We start from the raw sequence: 17334 nt of genomic DNA, 5'->3' as shown, positions 1-17334 counted from the left end.
TCTAGTTTCTGGGCATTCAGATGCTAAACCCAAAACAAAGGAGATAACAGGAAAAGGTATGATAGAAAAAATAAGGGGACCTAAGTATAGAGATAAGCATACTGCATTGATATGATGGTATATATCCCTCAATTCTTCCATCTAAATAGACTAAGTGGAGAATCACAACTACAGTAGAGTCTCACTTATCCAACATAAACGGGCTTTTGGATAAGCAGATATGTTGGATAATAAGGAGGGATTAAGGAAAAGCCTATTAAACATCAAATTAGGTTATGATTTTACAAATGAAGCACCAAAACATCATGTTATACAACAAATTGGACAGAAAAAGTAGTTCAATACGAAATAATGCTATGTAGTACTATATTTACGAATTTAGCACCAAAATATCACGATGTTTTGAAAACATCAACTACAAAAAAGCGTTGGATAATCCAGAATGTTGGATAAGCGAGTGTTGGATAAGTGAGACTCTACTATATTTCACTGGTGCCCTCCAGATGTGATAAAGCAGGGATTGTTGGCTGAGGATGATGGGAATTGTAGTTCAATATATCTGAACAGGCACCAGGATGATGAAGATTGGTATATGGAATGCTAGATTCAAAGCAAAGCAACTATTTTATCTCATAGAATCATAGAATAGTAGAGTTGGAAGAGACCTCATGGGCCATCCAGTCCAACCCCCTGCTAAGAAGCAGGAAATCGCATTCAAAGCACCCCCGACAGATGGCCATCCAGCCTCTGCTTAAAAGCCTCCAAAGAAGGAGCCTCCACCATGGCCCGGGGGAGAGAGTTCCATTGTCGAACAGCTCTCACAGTGAGGAAGTTCTTCATCTCCTGAAATGAGAGTAGGAAACCTTTGGTGCTCCTGGTGTTTTGATCTATAACTCCCATCAGATGTATTCTTCATGCATGGGCCCTATCTGAATGCTGTTCTACCAAGTGGATGGGACTGAAAGCATGAGAAATGGCACTAGACAGGTAAGAATGTAAGATGCTTCTTTGGTCCTCCTCGCTCCCACATGCCATCCCTTCAGACTTCCTACACAGCACTTTTTCTGCCCTCCCCAGATATGAGGAGTTTATCTGACTTTCAGAAAGGTTTCTGCCTTCCAGAAACCTTCAGGAGTTTATAAATCATATGTAATTACCATACACTGCTTAGCTTTTAAAAAGAAAACATCCTTCACAACCACAAGTGGATTCCCACTGGTTTTGTATAAGATTTCAAGCAACCCATATGGATTCTTGAGCATCTCAGGAGAAGACATTTGGCCCTCAATCCTACCACAATACCTTACCCTCATTCTAATAGGTAAAATGCAGTTCAGCATCACCATACTCATTCCCCTTTTTTGAAATAAAAAGAGGTGATTACCAATGGCAAATGTAACAGGATCAGAAGGAGGCCCAACCAGTGGTCCCTTCCGTAAGTAGATTACAACTTTGTACTGAGCACCAGGAACAAGGTTTTCAATGAAGCTGCTACTTGTGTTCACCTAGAGAAGCAAAACAGAGTAAGGAAAAGGCAGTGAAGGAATTAGACTTGTCAGTTCAGGATTGTCCCAGGACCAAAAATTAATGAACCAAACCTGAAATGTAGGGTATCATTCGTGTTATGCATAGTTGCTCACAGTTTATCATTCAGCATACACACCTTATATAATAAATCATACAATCCCTTGACATATCCATAGCGTCAGTTTCGTCATGTTGAGAGTTCAGCCTTGCTTTGCTCTAGGGCTCATTTATTTTTCTTCTGGAGTCTCATAGTGTTCTCAGACTGATCCTTTGGCATCACAATCTGAATAAACGGATGTTTTTCATTTGCATTCAAATTCCCTGAATTCCTTTCCACAAGAGATTCTGGCAGTTTATCATCCAGAAAGGGGAAAGGAATCCTGTCATAGGTTTGCCTTATGATCACCATAAGTCACAAATTTTTATTTTTATTTTTTTTCGTGTCAGGAGCGACTTGAGAAACTGCAAGTCGCTTCTGGAGTGAGAGAATTGGCCGTCTGCAAGGACGTTGCCCAGAGGACGCCCGGATATTTTTGATGTTTTTACCATCCTTGTGGGAGGCTTCTCTCATGTCCCCGAATGGAGCTGGAGCTGATCGAGGGAGCTCATCCACGCTCTCCCTGGGTGGGATTCGAACCTGGCAGCTTGCAGATTAGCAGCCCAACCTTCAAGTCACAAGGCTTTAACCCACTACTCCACCGGGGGCTCAAGTCACAAATGATTTGAAGGTTTACAAAAACAACAGCAGCAGCAGCAACAACAACAACAAGAAGGCTCTTTCATAGGACCTTCATTGTGTATGTTTATTTCAGGACACTCTAATCAGCCCTCAACACTAATGAATTTCAATGTCATATAAAATAAAAACCCAACATACATCTTGACTTAAGTCATGCCCAGGGCAGAACAACTGAAGCCAATGGAACCAACATGTGTCAGTTACATTGATTTAATCATTTTGCTCAGACAGCTTAGGGCCCTTACACACAGCCATATAAAACCAGAATGTCAAGGCAGAAAATCCCACAATATCTGCTAATGTGGGATTTTATTCATCTGTGTGGAAGAGGCCTAAGTCAAAACTTATCCCCATCAAACTGATCCAGACCAAAACAGTTCTGTTTCTCACCTCAGTGCAATAATGTTTTTCAAGTCGTTGGCTCTCCTTCTGCTTTTGGCATGTCAATGATACAACAGATACAATGGTATTGTTGCTGTTGCTGGGTTCCCATGATGATGTGGTCCAGGAGAGTAAGGCAGTGGTTGAGCTTAGCACAGTTGCCATGACATTCTGAGGTTTCTCAGTCAGTTCCTCTATCCACTCCCCTGTGGGGCCTAAAGTAATATCAAAGCAGGTAGAAACCATCTTCAAAGACAGACCCTCTCATTGGTGATCAAATTTGTAGAGCTTGAAAAATTACTTTTTCTGGCCATGCTGGGATTCTAAGAGTTCAGGTCCAACAAGATTTTTTCCTAGGCTTTGCATATTGGTGTTGGATCAAGACAAAGCATTTGGTGCCCATTAAAACCAACAGGTCTTAATCAACATATCACATTCATTTACATGGGACTTAAGTTCAGCTGAATTACAATACCATCCTATAAGTGTCTATTCAGACATAAGCTTAATTGATTTCAGTGGGACAAACTGCCAAATAACTGTGTAGACCAACCATTCTTAACCTTTCCTTTACTATAGACTCCTTGAGCAACCTTTTGTTGCTGTGGACCTCCAAGACTCAACTCCAGCTTTAAAGCCCTAAAGTACATCAAATATTTATTTGAAGTTGCTCATCAAAGATCTTCAGATTTGGAGAGGAGGGAGAAATAAGTAAATTCTAACAGTTTTATTATAATATTTGATTCACACAATCCTAATACAATATTTAATCCCATACTTATTATTATTATTACTTTATTATTTTATTTATTATTATTATTATTATTATTATTATTATTATTATTATTATTATTATTATTAATCTTATAACATTTCTTCAAGCCTTTGCACATTGCCCTTGAGGACATTGCGGCTAGCTGACAGACCACTAGTTAAGAACCACTGGTATACCATAGATGAATTCACCGTCAACTTAAGCCAGAAAACAAAAAAGAAACAACAATATGTAATGAAGTAATTAAAGATTTAAGGGAAGGGTGCACGGTTTTTGATATTGTGAAACTGCAACTTCTGTCAACCCTGGCGGCCTAGATAAGGAATGCTGGAAATTATAGTTTATTAAGTAAATGGGTTCCTGGTTACACACCAAACTAATATATGCCCACAAGTACAACGATATACACTGGTAAATGGTCAATAAACTGGTATAAAATATAAACTTACATTGAATGAAATACAATAAGTACAGAATTTACAATTGTAATGTTAATGCTCTGTACATCAAAATGAATACATAACCGAACAATGCTTGCTCTAGATATAAATTTGCCGTTTGTGAAATCAATCAGTTGAACCAAAGAGCATTCAGAATACACAACCGGTTTCGACTCTTAGTCTTCCTGTGGTGAATTTATCTGATCTGATTGTATTTCATTCAATATAAGTTTATATTTTATACCTGTTGATTGACCATTTACAAGTGTATATCGTTGTACTTGTGGGTATATATTAATTTGGAGATCATAGTTTGATAGCATCTGGATAGGCATATACTCTCCACTTTTGATTTACGATCTATATTGCATATGTATAAGATGATCACATAGAGACTTACTAATATAAAAACTGAGTCTTTTGGCTATTCGGCTTTCTCGAACTTCACATGACCCAGACGAACTAAACGTCGTAACAGATACCATGTATTTCCCTGGTTCTTTCAGATCAGCAACAAATTCATGAATGTCCTCTCCCACTGTTAGGAATTCAGTGAAGTTCTCTAAACCAAGAGAAGGAAAAATATGTGAATGGGCTGAATTTTACAGGATTTCTAGCTACAGCTGTAGTGATTATTATTGGGTGACCTAATGTTGAGTGGGCTATAGAAGCCAGGAACTGATTCATTTGGTTATATAAATCACAACCTCACAAATAAAATGAGGAAAATCTATTTAAAAAAAGCAAACAATTAGTTCACCTGACAGTACCAAATCAAACATACATCTAGATTAATTAAGATAAATTCCCTTAAAGTGCATGTATGCAGAAAGCTTCCACTTGTGTATTTTATATGACAACCTAAACAGAAAACAGTGCAGGCAGACAGTATGTATAGTGTTATGTGTGTCAATTGGTCAGCATAGACTGGTTAACACAACTGTGAGATCCTATCTGCCTAGGAGTGGCTGAAAACACTTTGCTGCCTAAAACAGAGCAGAAAAAAACACATAGGCCTCAGCCTAGGCTTGAGTCCATGGATGTTAACCCTACACCAAGCATGTATATATTTATATACTGCTTTAATGTCTTTCTTTTTTTTTTTAAAGAGGAAGACTATAGCTCATTATCCACCATGGTTTCTAACTGAATCAAGAGGTAAGCCAGTAAACTCAAGAACCAGAAGAATCATAATCTATGTACAGAAGCTGATTAGACAGACAAGCGATTTACCTTACTTCAACACTTGTAACACTTGAAGGCAGCAGGTGTTATCTGCAAGTCACAAAAGCTCATACACTCTGTCCTATGAAATCTCCCCACAATGCCACCACCCCTTAGCTTCTTAACCCTGGGAAGCTTCCTTACTTTGATTCCTGATAGTGCATACATATGTGTGCACAGAGAAGTGACAATGAAGTCTATGTATCAGGATCTACCAATGTTAACAGCAAGCTTTGCTTCTCCCCAGCTACCATACAGCAGATGCTGTTCTACTGCCCATGTCAGTGGGATGCTGAATCTGTGACTTAAAGGGGCTGTCCAAGGTACTGAACTCTTATTCTCCATCTAGATTTATTACCTTGGATAGCTCCTTAAAATTTTCAACTAAAAGCCAAAGCACCTATCACTGACATGGCAGCCACTTATTCTGAACATTACCTTCTCTTTCAATATGAATATGGAAGCCATCAAACGCTGTGGGTGGTTTTGGGGGCAGCCAGCTCAGCACCATTTGCACTGGGAGGAATGAAGAAGGCTTAGGTAAAGGTGTCCCAAATTCAGCAGTTGGGTTGATGTTTTCATAATCTGTTGGCACTGCATTGACAAACTCGTCCTCATTCTCTGGGGAGTCCAATTCATTAATCCACCAATCTGGCTGAGACGTGGTTTCATAATCACTGCTGTTATAACGATACTCAGGCCATGTATAAGAAGTGTTCATTGTTGGGAGCACTGGTAGATCATCCTCAACATGGGGAATGTTTTCCTGTCCCATAGTATTCTGGTTTTCCAGAAATGATTCTTCTGGGAAATCCCCACTGTGTTCTTCCCAGTTCTCATTGAGGTTCGTATGTACGATACGCACAGAAATGTTTCGAGGAGGGTAAGGAACTGAAAAAGAAAGAAACGGGTTTATTTATTTATTTAAAAAAAATCACTTTTAGTAGAAATCAGTTCACCAAAACACAATGTGTGGGTTGATTAATAGAAGAACACAACAGAGTTTTGGAAAACTTGATAAGTATTTTTAATGAGCTGACCAATCTTTACTGAATTAATAACAACTTAAATGGTGCTGATGATCTTCATATTTTCTACTTCTCCAGCTAAAATATTTCTCTTCTACTGATTTCCCTGATGGAAATCCCAATCAGCTAGGTTCTGAACCAAAATACAGCAGCTTTCAGCTTGATCAACCCACATCCAAATAATGGGTGCTGCAGGTATTTGGGGAATGAGGATGTGGTTATTGAGATTCTACAATGAGCATTCAGTTTTATCTAAAACAAAATCCTGGCCACTGGTTGTGTTAGGTCTTTCTTAGGTAAAACATTAAAGGAATTCTGAGGAAGTAAGCAGGATTTTAATAAATGTAGTGATTTAACACAAATTAAGCTGCATTGTGACTGTGATAAAGCTGTAAGCATTTTTTTCATCTTTCACTAAAACTGATTGTCCCAATGAACAGAGAAATAATCCAGAAGCCAGTTGAGCTTATCAGATGTAGAGTTAGTGTCAGTACAAAATTCCACATCCTGAAAAATTTCTAGGTTCATACTAAAAAGAATCTGGTGAATTTTTAAAAATAAAAAATGTCTCAGAATATAAGCAACATTTCTTAGAAAGGTTGCTTTTCTAACTAAAAATAAAAGTACTAATATTAAATATTTATTTTCTTTCATGTGTGTTGTTGCCTTTGGGGACTACAAATCTCATTAGTCCTAGGCAGAACAGCTAGCATTGAAGGATGTTGGGAGTTGTAGTCCAACTATTGGCTATTCTCATTTCCATCCAAGCTTTCACTGAATTTATCCTCACAAAAAGCAATCTGAAAAATAAGGAAGGAAGCATGCATGCCCTCTGTTGGAGTACAACCGTCTGGCCTACTGCCCTATAAGATTAAGAAGAAGTACTTGGGCACGCTTCCAAAATGGAATTCAAATAAGTTCCAGACTTTGCCCAAATGTCATTTTCAATTCATATAGCACAGCTATCCTGTCAAGGCCTATTGTGTGTTTTCTAAGTCTAAGTCTTCATGCTTCAAGGCATAAACTGATCAAGTGCAAGAGAATGGGGGGTGGAAGGAAACACAGCATAATATCATTTGTCTGCAATCTGATATAAATAGCCTAGAGCATAATGAAGGGTAACTTGTCTTCCTTTAAATATGTCAGCAACTGCTTTGCCAGACTGACCAATACAGATCTTATTGTGCAGGAATGCCTTACAAACTGGGGTATTATGGATAGTATGTAAGGCTTAGATGAAGCTGAGAAGAGTTATTTTTTGGACTCTAAAGTCAACATCCTCTGCACCCATGGCTGGGAGATTCTGGGAGTTACAGTCCAAAACAAATCACTTGGCTAAGAACAAGGTCTGCCTGGTTTCACAGTTCTTACCCAACCATAAAACACACTGGGAAACCATTTGGGTACCTACCTCACAGGAATGCTTGAAAATAAAGCAAGTATAACCCTGTCTCCTATCTTTCTGGATATCGAGTCTACCTTGAGTTCAACAAAAGAAGATGCAACAGATGCTATGGTGGCTAGGGACTGGGAGAGCAAATCCACTCCTGTTTTAAAGGAGCTATCCAAGGTGCTGAACCTATTTGGAGGGTAGGAATTTGTACTCTGGACAGAGTAATATTCGGAGCATGCTCACCACCGCAATAGCAAAAAAAACCCACAAGCTCCCACTGATCTGTGCTAAATAGGTCGTTTTTTTTGGAAATATTTTGCCAGCTGTCAATGACAACATAATATTGTACTAGATTAGAGATGGGGAAAGCTAAAGGGGTTTGTACAGGACCTCTAGGAATCTATGTCAGAAGTTGAACTGTCACTGAATTTGTTGCTGCCATTTTTGCACACACAAAAAGAAAGAATAGAAGCAAGGAAGACAGGAAAGAAACAAAAGAAGGAAGGACAAGAATGAGGAAGCTAGTCTAAGCCATAATAAGATTTTGCTGCAGGGCAGCACATTAACAATGAGGTTGGCACCAAATTGTCAGTGGTGAAAGGGCAACACAATCAGGACTGCAGAAACAGCCTTCTGTTTGCTTCATAAATTGGACATAGGTATCCTGACAGGTTTTTTAATTACATGAACAAATTCATTGAAAAAGATGAGAGTCATCATGGGACAGTGCAGAGTTTGTCACCAAATGTTTGAATCAGGATGTCGGTTGTTCAACAAACTGCATTTATTACACAGGATGCTTAAGCAGGTGTATGACCAATGATAATTTTATAAAACTCTTCCGTGAAGATGTTTGCATCAATGGCAGATAGTTATTATTACCCATGTCATGCATGCTAACTATGTAAAAAAAATATAAGGATGTTTGGGCCACCACTATCACCACTATTAATGGTTAATCTCAATAACATAATTGTCATTTTCAATTCACTGTAGTCCATTTCATTTCAATATGATCCCACCCACAGGGATGTTTGGTGGCGTTCATTCTAGTGGGGCAGTGAATTCATTCCAGGTTTTGGCCTTCACTTTAAAGCAACTGAAGTATTGAACTCTTTCTCCAAAATAGGTTCAGGACCATCTATAGCTACTTTGAAAACATGTGGATTTACATCCCTCAAATTATAACAATCTATCATAATTAGTTCATTTTAAAGATGTCCCAAAACTCTTGGCTCCTTAATAGCAATTGAACATGGCACTCCTCCTTTGAAAAGCACTCAATGAATTTGCTGTACCTGAATACACTTGTCATTTTTACCTGTACGGTGTTGTGTCGGTTCATGCTTAATCCCACTGTATTCCACCAACGTGCTTTTGTTGAATGTCGCTTCAGATACCAACTGAAATGTGATGTTGCTATAACATATTCCTGGCAGCCAGTGATTGAAAACAGTTTTGCCTTTGAAAAAATCTACGAAGAAGTAAACAAAATGGTACATGCTAAATTAGCACAAAGACTCAACTTCACACTCTTTAGAAGGTAAATACCACTTGGCTCTGTATTAAAGGCTTGTCTTTTTTTTTTTAAGGTTAACATCCTCATGTCCTATGGTTTTGGGGTTTTTTTTTTTGTCTCTCTTCTTTTTTTCCCATTCTCTGCTCTCTTCCTTTTTGGCTGTCAAAAGTACTTAGAAGCAAAAACAGGGAAATAAACATGAAAGCTAGCAAAGTAATTGCAACTGGCAATATGTAGTATATGATACTGAACATTTCAAAGGACAGATGATTTCATCTCCCACATCCTTGATACTAACTGTACACAAGGGGCTTTTTCAGGCCAAACTGCCAAGGGAGAAATTGTATGAAATGTTCACAATGGAACAACCAGTCATGGAAACTGACATTTTAAAGTTACGTCAGGGATTTATTGGCTGGATGCAGACTTATAATTAAAGAGTAAGGTGCCATCCAGGCTAGAAAGTGAGTGGAGTAGTACCAGAACTGTTTATTTCACGTAGAAATTATGATTTCTTTTCTGAATCTCTGTTGGTTTCAGAAGGCTAATTTACTCCCTTCTGCCAACCTTTTTGATATTGTTTTATATTTGTGTCCTGCCCTTTTCACAGTCCAAGAGTGTTTCTATATTGTAGAATTAACACAGCTTGATATCACTTTAACTGCCCTGGCTCAATGCTATAGCATAATGAGAGCTGTATTTTTACAAGGTTTTCAGCCCTCTCTGTCACATAGTGCTGCTGCCTCATCAAACCACAGCTCCCATGATTCCATAATATTGAGGCATGGCTGTGAAAGTGGTGTCAAACTGCATTACTTTTACAGTACAGAGATATCCTAGGTGGCTTACAAATCTCAAAATAGAGCTTTAAAAATCAAATCATATCAAGTTAAATATATGTTGTGTATGACGCACAATTTGTGTACACTGAACCACCAGAAAACAAATGTGTCACTATCTCAACTTCCCATGTGGACAATTGTGGATTTTAGAGTATTCCAGTTTTTGGAATTCTAGATAAGATATGAACAACATTTAGTAATAAATTTGTACAGAAGATTCACTTTATACCCACCTTTGTATAACATCGTCCGGTAGTCTTTTCCTTCCCAGTAGCTTATATTCACCCTGCTGAAAACGTTGTACTTCTCTGGATATTGGATTTCAAACAACACTCCAGTTTCAGGTGATGGTTTATAGTCATAGATGAAAACATTGGTTACAGGCAGAGGTTCTTCAAAAGGAGAACAGAGAAAGAGAACAGAGAAAGAGGGGAATGTTTTATTTCTTCATACATCAAATTATTATTTTATAAAGATAGGATGATCATCTGAGAAGACACATGTATCGCTCAGATCTTGGTGACATGAACTTTGGCAAAACTTTCAATGAAGTGGAGCTTATTCATAGCTGCCCCCGACAATTTACTTGATTCCTTTACCCTTGGCAATAGACAGGTGAACTGATTCCATTGAAAAAGACAGTGTCTGAACTCAATTCTCAGCAGAGATTAAACAAGTTGGCATCAGCAGGCAGCCGCTTTGAACACCAAGTGAACACTTTAAAAAAACCAGTAGGACCTGGGAACTGAAGAAAGGATCCTTTAATCATACTTCTTTCAACAGTACTGATTTTTAATTTCTTGCATTTTGTAGGATATTTTTAACTATGCCTGACATCCAGTTAGTGAGTTACAATAGTGTAAGTGCAACTTACATCATCATAACCCATTTCTTTGGCTGTTAAGGATGATGGAATTATCTTCTGAGCATGCACTGACCACCTTTTCAGCATAGCAATCCCTGCATGATGGCTATTTCTATGTTGCTGGAAAGTAGGGGGAGCAGCAGAAATTAATTCAGTTTCCCACATGATACTAGGGTGAAAGGATGGGGGGGGGTAGCTTTCTTTCTTAGTCTGCCTTACATAGGCTATAATAATCACATTGCAATTTTCTAATTACGGCAACTTTATAGAGTGAGTGAATTGCATTATCCTGTTACTTCTTCCTAGAAGAAATCTAATAATGGACGGAAGCTGTATTCGTTTTTATTACCAATTTATTTTGGTCTTGATCTTTTGATTTAATTATCCGATGATTAGATTAAGTGGAAGGCATTGCAAACTGCCTCTCTTTCCTGACATTTTCCTTACAGCAGCAGCTAACAAATCAACACGAAGTAATGAATAGCATGCATGGTGTAGTGGCTTGAGCAGTGGGCTACAACTCTGGAGACCAGGGTTTGATCCCCACTCAGCCTTGGGAACCACGTGGGTCACCTTGGGTGAGTCACACACTCTCAGTCCCAAAAAAGTCTGTGATACATTCACTTTGGAAACTACTTGATGGCATACAAGAACAGCAATGCAGAGAAGCCTGAGATACATTCACCTTGGAAACTACTTGATGGCTACAAGAGCAGCAATGCCTGAGATACATTCACCTTGGAAACTACTTGATGGCTACAAGAGCAGCAATGCCTGAGATACATTCACCTTGGAAACTACTTGATGGCTACAAGAACAGCAATGCCTGAGATACATTCACCTTGGAAACTACTTGATGGCTACAAGAGCAGCAATGCCTGAGATACATTCACCTTGGAAACTACTTGATGGCTACAAGAACAGCAATGCCTGAGATACATTCACCTTGGAAACTACTTGATGGCTACAAGAGCAGCAATGCCTGAGATACATTCACCTTGGAAACTACTTGATGGCTACAAGAACAGCAATGCCTGAGATACATTCACTTTGGAAACTACTTGATGGCTACAAGAGCAGCAATGCCTGAGATACATTCACCTTGGAAACTACTTGATGGCTACAAGAGCAGCAATGCCTGAGATACATTCACCTTGGAAACTACTTGATGGCTACAAGAACAGCAATGCCTGAGATACATTCACCTTGGAAACTACTTGATGGCTACAAGAACAGCAATGCCTGAGATACATTCACCTTGGAAACTACTTGATGGCTAAAAGAGCAGCAATGCCTGAGATACATTCACCTTGGAAACTACTTGATGGCTACAAGAGCAGCAATGCCTGAGATACATTCACCTTGGAAACTACTTGATGGCTAAAAGAGCAGCAATGCCTGAGATACATTCACCTTGGAAACTACTTGATGGCTAAAAGAGCAGCAATGCCTGAGATACATTCACCTTGGAAACTACTTGATGGCTACAAGAACAGCAATGCCTGAGATACATTCACCTTGGAAACTACTTGATGGCTACAAGAACAGCAATGCCTGAGATACATTCACCTTGGAAACTACTTGATGGCTACAAGAGCAGCAATGCCTGAGATACATTCACCTTGGAAACTACTTTATGGCTAAAAGAGCAGCAATGCCTGAGATACATTCACCTTGGAAACTACTTGATGGCTACAAGAGCAGCAATGCCTGAGATACATTCACCTTGGAAACTACTTGATGGCTACAAGAACAGCAATGCCTGAGATACATTCACCTTGGAAACTACTTGATGGCTACAAGAGCAGCAATGCCTGAGATACATTCACCTTGGAAACTACTTGATGGCTACAAGAACAGCAATGCCTGAGATACATTCACCTTGGAAACTACTTGATGGCTACAAGAGCAGCAATGCCTGAGATACATTCACCTTGGAAACTACTTGATGGCTACAAGAACAGCAATGCCTGAGATACATTCACTTTGGAAACTACTTGATGGCTACAAGAGAAGCAATGCCTGAGATACATTCACCTTGGAAACTACTTGATGGCTACAAGAGCAGCAATGCCTGAGATACATTCACCTTGGAAACTACTTGATGGCTACAAGAACAGCAATGCCTGAGATACATTCACCTTGGAAACTACTTGATGGCTACAAGAGCAGCAATGCCTGAGATACATTCACCTTGGAAACTACTTGATGGCTACAAGAGCAGCAATGCCTGAGATACATTCACCTTGGAAACTACTTGATGGCTACAAGAACAGCAATGCCTGAGATACATTCACCTTGGAAACTACTTGATGGCTACAAGAACAGCAATGCCTGAGATACATTCACCTTGGAAACTACTTGATGGCTACAAGAACAGCAATGCCTGAGATACATTCACCTTGGAAACTACTTGATGGCTACAAGAGCAGCAATGCCTGAGATACATTCACCTTGGAAACTACTTTATGGCTAAAAGAGCAGCAATGCCTGAGATACATTCACCTTGGAAACTACTTGATGGCTACAAGAGCAGCAATGCCTGAGATACATTCACCTTGGAAACTACTTTATGGCTAAAAGAGCAGCAATGCCTGAGATACATTCACCTTGGAAACTACTTGATGGCTACAAGAGCAGCAATGCCTGAGATACATTCACCTTGGAAACTACTTGATGGCTACAAGAGCAGCAATGCCTGAGATACATTCACCTTGGAAACTACTTGATGGCTACAAGAACAGCAATGCCTGAGATACATTCACTTTGGAAACTACTTGATGGCTACAAGAGCAGCAATGCCTGAGATACATTCACCTTGGAAACTACTTGATGGCTACAAGAGCAGCAATGCCTGAGATACATTCACCTTGGAAACTACTTGATGGCTACAAGAACAGCAATGCCTGAGATACATTCACCTTGGAAACTACTTGATGGCTACAAGAACAGCAATGCCTGAGATACATTCACCTTGGAAACTACTTGATGGCTACAAGAACAGCAATGCCTGAGATACATTCACCTTGGAAACTACTTGATGGCTACAAGAACAGCAATGCAGAGAAGCCCTTGTAACTATGGAGGAAAGCAATTCTACATTCACCCTTCAGGGTCAGAGAAGGAGTCTCTGGTTGATACCCAGGAGAAACTGTTTTTACCTTTTCATGCCCCATTGAAGAGGAATATAAAGGGTCCAAGGGACTCAGATTCAGGCTCACACCCCACAACCCACCCTCCCAACAAAGGACAAAAAGGAATTACTGTTCCATGAGGAAAAAAACTTTTCCCCCTCCTACCACAGTCTTCTAGGAAGAATGTTTATTAGGATAATTCTTCAGTGGTTCTTGGACGTTGGAGTATTTGGTATTTGCAGTTCTCCTCTCTTGTCTGGATTGAACATTATAAAGCTATACTCTGGAGCCAACGTTCAATTCTGGTTTGCAATTCTCCTTCCCTATTTCTTCTTTTCTAAATTATGTTTTATTATTTGACTCAGATCAGATGTGAATTCTTTCAATACCACAATTCTATCTTAATATTTGCCTTTTGTGTGTATTTAACTATATTGTCCTTTTAAATTGTGAGCCATTTTAAACACCAATTTTCTAAAGAAAGCAGAATATAATTATAACAACAACAACAACAACAACAACAACAACAACAACTGAGGCTAGCTGGCAAAAGGCCTTCCAGGCATTAAGAGCAATGAAAGTGATCAGGAATTTTTTTAAAAAAGATCGTCAAAGGCTTATGGCTGGACTCAGATCCCATTTCCTCTTCACAACAGCTTTGTGAGAGAGATTTGATACAAAGACTGAACAAAGAGGGACAGCCTCCCCAGCCCCCAAGTATGATGGCTAAAGATATTTCTACCTTGATTTCAATATTCCAATTCAGACAGTACATTCTGATGATGATGATGATGATGATGATGATGATGATGATGATGATGATGATGATGGTGGTGGTGGTGGTGATGATAGTAACAACAACAACAACAACAACAACAACAACAACAACAACACCTCTCATAGTTCAATGTGAGGTACAACACAGTTAAAAAACATTACCATAAAACTCATACTTTAAAACATATTATCACAATTACCACATCCAAGAAAAAGACCAAATGTGTGTCCCTGCCCTTCCAACCCCTCACTGGAGAGAGCCTGTTGTATTAGATGGTGTGTTGTCTTTTCCAACTGGGTGAACGTATAACTCTTATCCGTTCAGTGTGACCAGCCCTACGACAAGGAACAAGATCAATACTGAGTTGGGAGGCGTTGGAGTGGAGGAGAGGAAGACAGCGGGGAGAGAGTATTGATTTGACCCAGGCCTGGCACTATTATTAGTCCTGCCTGTAATAATAAGCCTCTCAATGGAAAAAAGAGTAATATAAGTGTGCTGCTTTACTTGCAAGTTTTTCTATTGCTTTCCAGAGATGGACATAATGTCTTCAAACCATCTCTAGAATGAACTAAGAGTGCACCTGCCCTATAGGACTAATGCCATTTGACACTCCTTTAACTGGCATGGCTCAATGCTATGGAGTCTTGCAAGTTGTGCTTTGGTGAGGCACTTTGGCAGAGACGGCTAAAAACCTTATGAAACTACAGTATAATTCCCATGGTTGCATAGCATTGAGCTGTGGCAATGAAAGTGGTGTCAAACTGCAATAATTCTACAGTGTGGATGCATCCTTAACCTAAATTTTTAAAGCACTGAATGTGCTGAAGTCCATCTGATAACAAAACTTCATTATATTATTACATGGTCTGATGGAAACAAGGTAAGTTATGGTATTGTACAAACCAGAGCATTTGGTAATATGACAACTTTAATTTGGAATTGAAGATACGCTATTTCTTTAGATCAGGATGGGAATCATGCTGCTTTCCAGATGTTACTAAACTACAACTTCCATTAGCTCTACCGTGAAATGGCATGGGATGCTGCAAATTGCAGTTCAACATCTGGAGGGCAGCATGGTTCCAGCCACAATCTAATGATGGAATTAACTAAAGATTGAATTCGATTGAAATGGAGCCATTAATAGGAATGCTTCTATTCTTAGCTCCTCATGGGATGGAAACTAAGCCAGTGCTTCTGTTAGTCTCAATGCCATCATTGCCTCAGGTGATGGGGCACCATGACTGGCAAGTTTTGCTTTCCTTCTCTCTCCTGGCAGGACTTGTGCTGTGCACCTTCCTGTACTCAGAAAGCTGCTTTGAATGCCCCATCTCTGTGTTGCCCCAAATGAAGAGAAGGATGTGACAACTGTGCTTTCCTGCCCCATCCCAAGTGGAGGGCATTCCCAGAAGTACCCCAAGAAGGAAGATAATACCACTGTGCTGTACTTGCGCCTCAGAAGGTTTGTCAGAGATCAAGATATTTCCTAAATAACGTATTACTGTGGTGGACACACAATACCTTCTTGTCCTGTTTTAACAAAGCCTAGGTGTTCAGCATCTGTGAGCTGTCATCAGAAGCCAAGGTCTTGTATTAAAATGTGTTGTCAGTAGCAACAGATAAAGCAGGTCATGAATGCTGTTGAACAGAGCCAGATGTTCAAGCGTTATCTGTAGTCACATTGCCAAGTCATCCAGAAAACATAAATCCATCAAGAACATGGGAATCAAGCCAAATGCTTGAGAGCTAGAAATAGTGTTGCTCTAAGTGAGCTGATGTTCATTATCTTTTATTGTAGAGGCGACTCGACATTTCCACCTGAATTTAATGAGCATGTCCTCTGTTGTGCTCTTCTTGGGACTTTGACTGGAACCTCATACAGCATCTGAAGGGAAGGGTGTGGGCCAGACAATTAAATATCTACCTTTTCCTGTGATGTGGGCCCTCCAAATCCTCGATATCTTCTTGTTCTGATTCTAAACTGATTTATTGAACAGAAGGAGGGCTTGGCTGCTCTTCAGGCATCTGTTGCATCACTCCAACTGGTACGTCTGCTTCTTCATCTTTTCATAAGGATTTTGGATGATCATGATAATGGCATCTCCTTTCTTGTGGTCATTGTGGGTACTGTCATCTTCCTCTCTACAGCTGTGCTATGGGCTTTCTGATGGAGCAGCATTTTGATTCTCAGGCCTCAGCTACACTGCCATATAATACAGTTTCAGAATGCAGATTAACTGCATTGAAATGGATTATATGGTAATGTGGACTGATATAATCCCAGTTGAATGCAGTTAAATCTGCATTATATGAGTCTACCCTTGAGCCTATTGGTGAGATCTCACATGCAAAAGAGCTCAAATTCATATATTTTCTGCACACTCCAAGCAGGGATGAGTTGTTGTTCTCACTCTTTGTGCTCTTCTCACCCAGCCAAAAAAGGAACATGACAGGAATGTGCAGTCCTTTGGCAAACATCTGTAGGCCCTGAGGAATAGCTGTAAATGCCAAATGATAGCTATGGGACCAATTGCTTTGAAATAACTTATTTCACAGAGTCAGGCTTCCTTGGCGGACTCATTTGCCGAATCCCAGCACAGCCGATGCTCTTGAAATGCTTGAAATGCAGCAGTAGCAGTGCCTGTCTGGATCGAAGCAACATGCCAAGCTTCCAGGGCTCAGCCGTAGC

At 39.6% G+C, this 17334-nt stretch overlaps 1 protein-coding gene across 4 annotated transcripts in view; it reads right to left on the bottom strand.

Moving 5' to 3' along the window:
• The window catches only part of ptpro (protein tyrosine phosphatase receptor type O), a 132571-nt gene that overhangs the window by 42260 nt on the left and 72977 nt on the right, over positions 1 to 17334 (bottom strand). For all 4 annotated transcript variants that reach the window (XM_008118630.2, XM_008118631.2, XM_062983132.1 and 1 more), the window contains exons 3-8: positions 10102 to 10260; positions 8829 to 8981; positions 5525 to 5977; positions 4263 to 4424; positions 2657 to 2862; positions 1385 to 1505 (exon numbers count right to left, since the gene is read on the bottom strand). In XM_008118630.2, the coding sequence (XP_008116837.2) occupies positions 1385 to 1505; positions 2657 to 2862; positions 4263 to 4424; positions 5525 to 5977; positions 8829 to 8981; positions 10102 to 10260 (1254 nt within the window). The remainder of the gene's footprint in view (positions 1 to 1384; positions 1506 to 2656; positions 2863 to 4262; positions 4425 to 5524; positions 5978 to 8828; positions 8982 to 10101; positions 10261 to 17334) is intronic.

Source organism: Anolis carolinensis, chromosome 5 (genome assembly GCF_035594765.1).
Source record: "Anolis carolinensis isolate JA03-04 chromosome 5, rAnoCar3.1.pri, whole genome shotgun sequence".
In the NCBI taxonomy this organism is placed as follows: domain Eukaryota; kingdom Metazoa; phylum Chordata; class Lepidosauria; order Squamata; family Dactyloidae; genus Anolis; species Anolis carolinensis.
The sequence above is the reverse complement of the archived record's forward strand: the minus strand, read 5'-3'. Positions and strand labels throughout refer to the sequence as shown.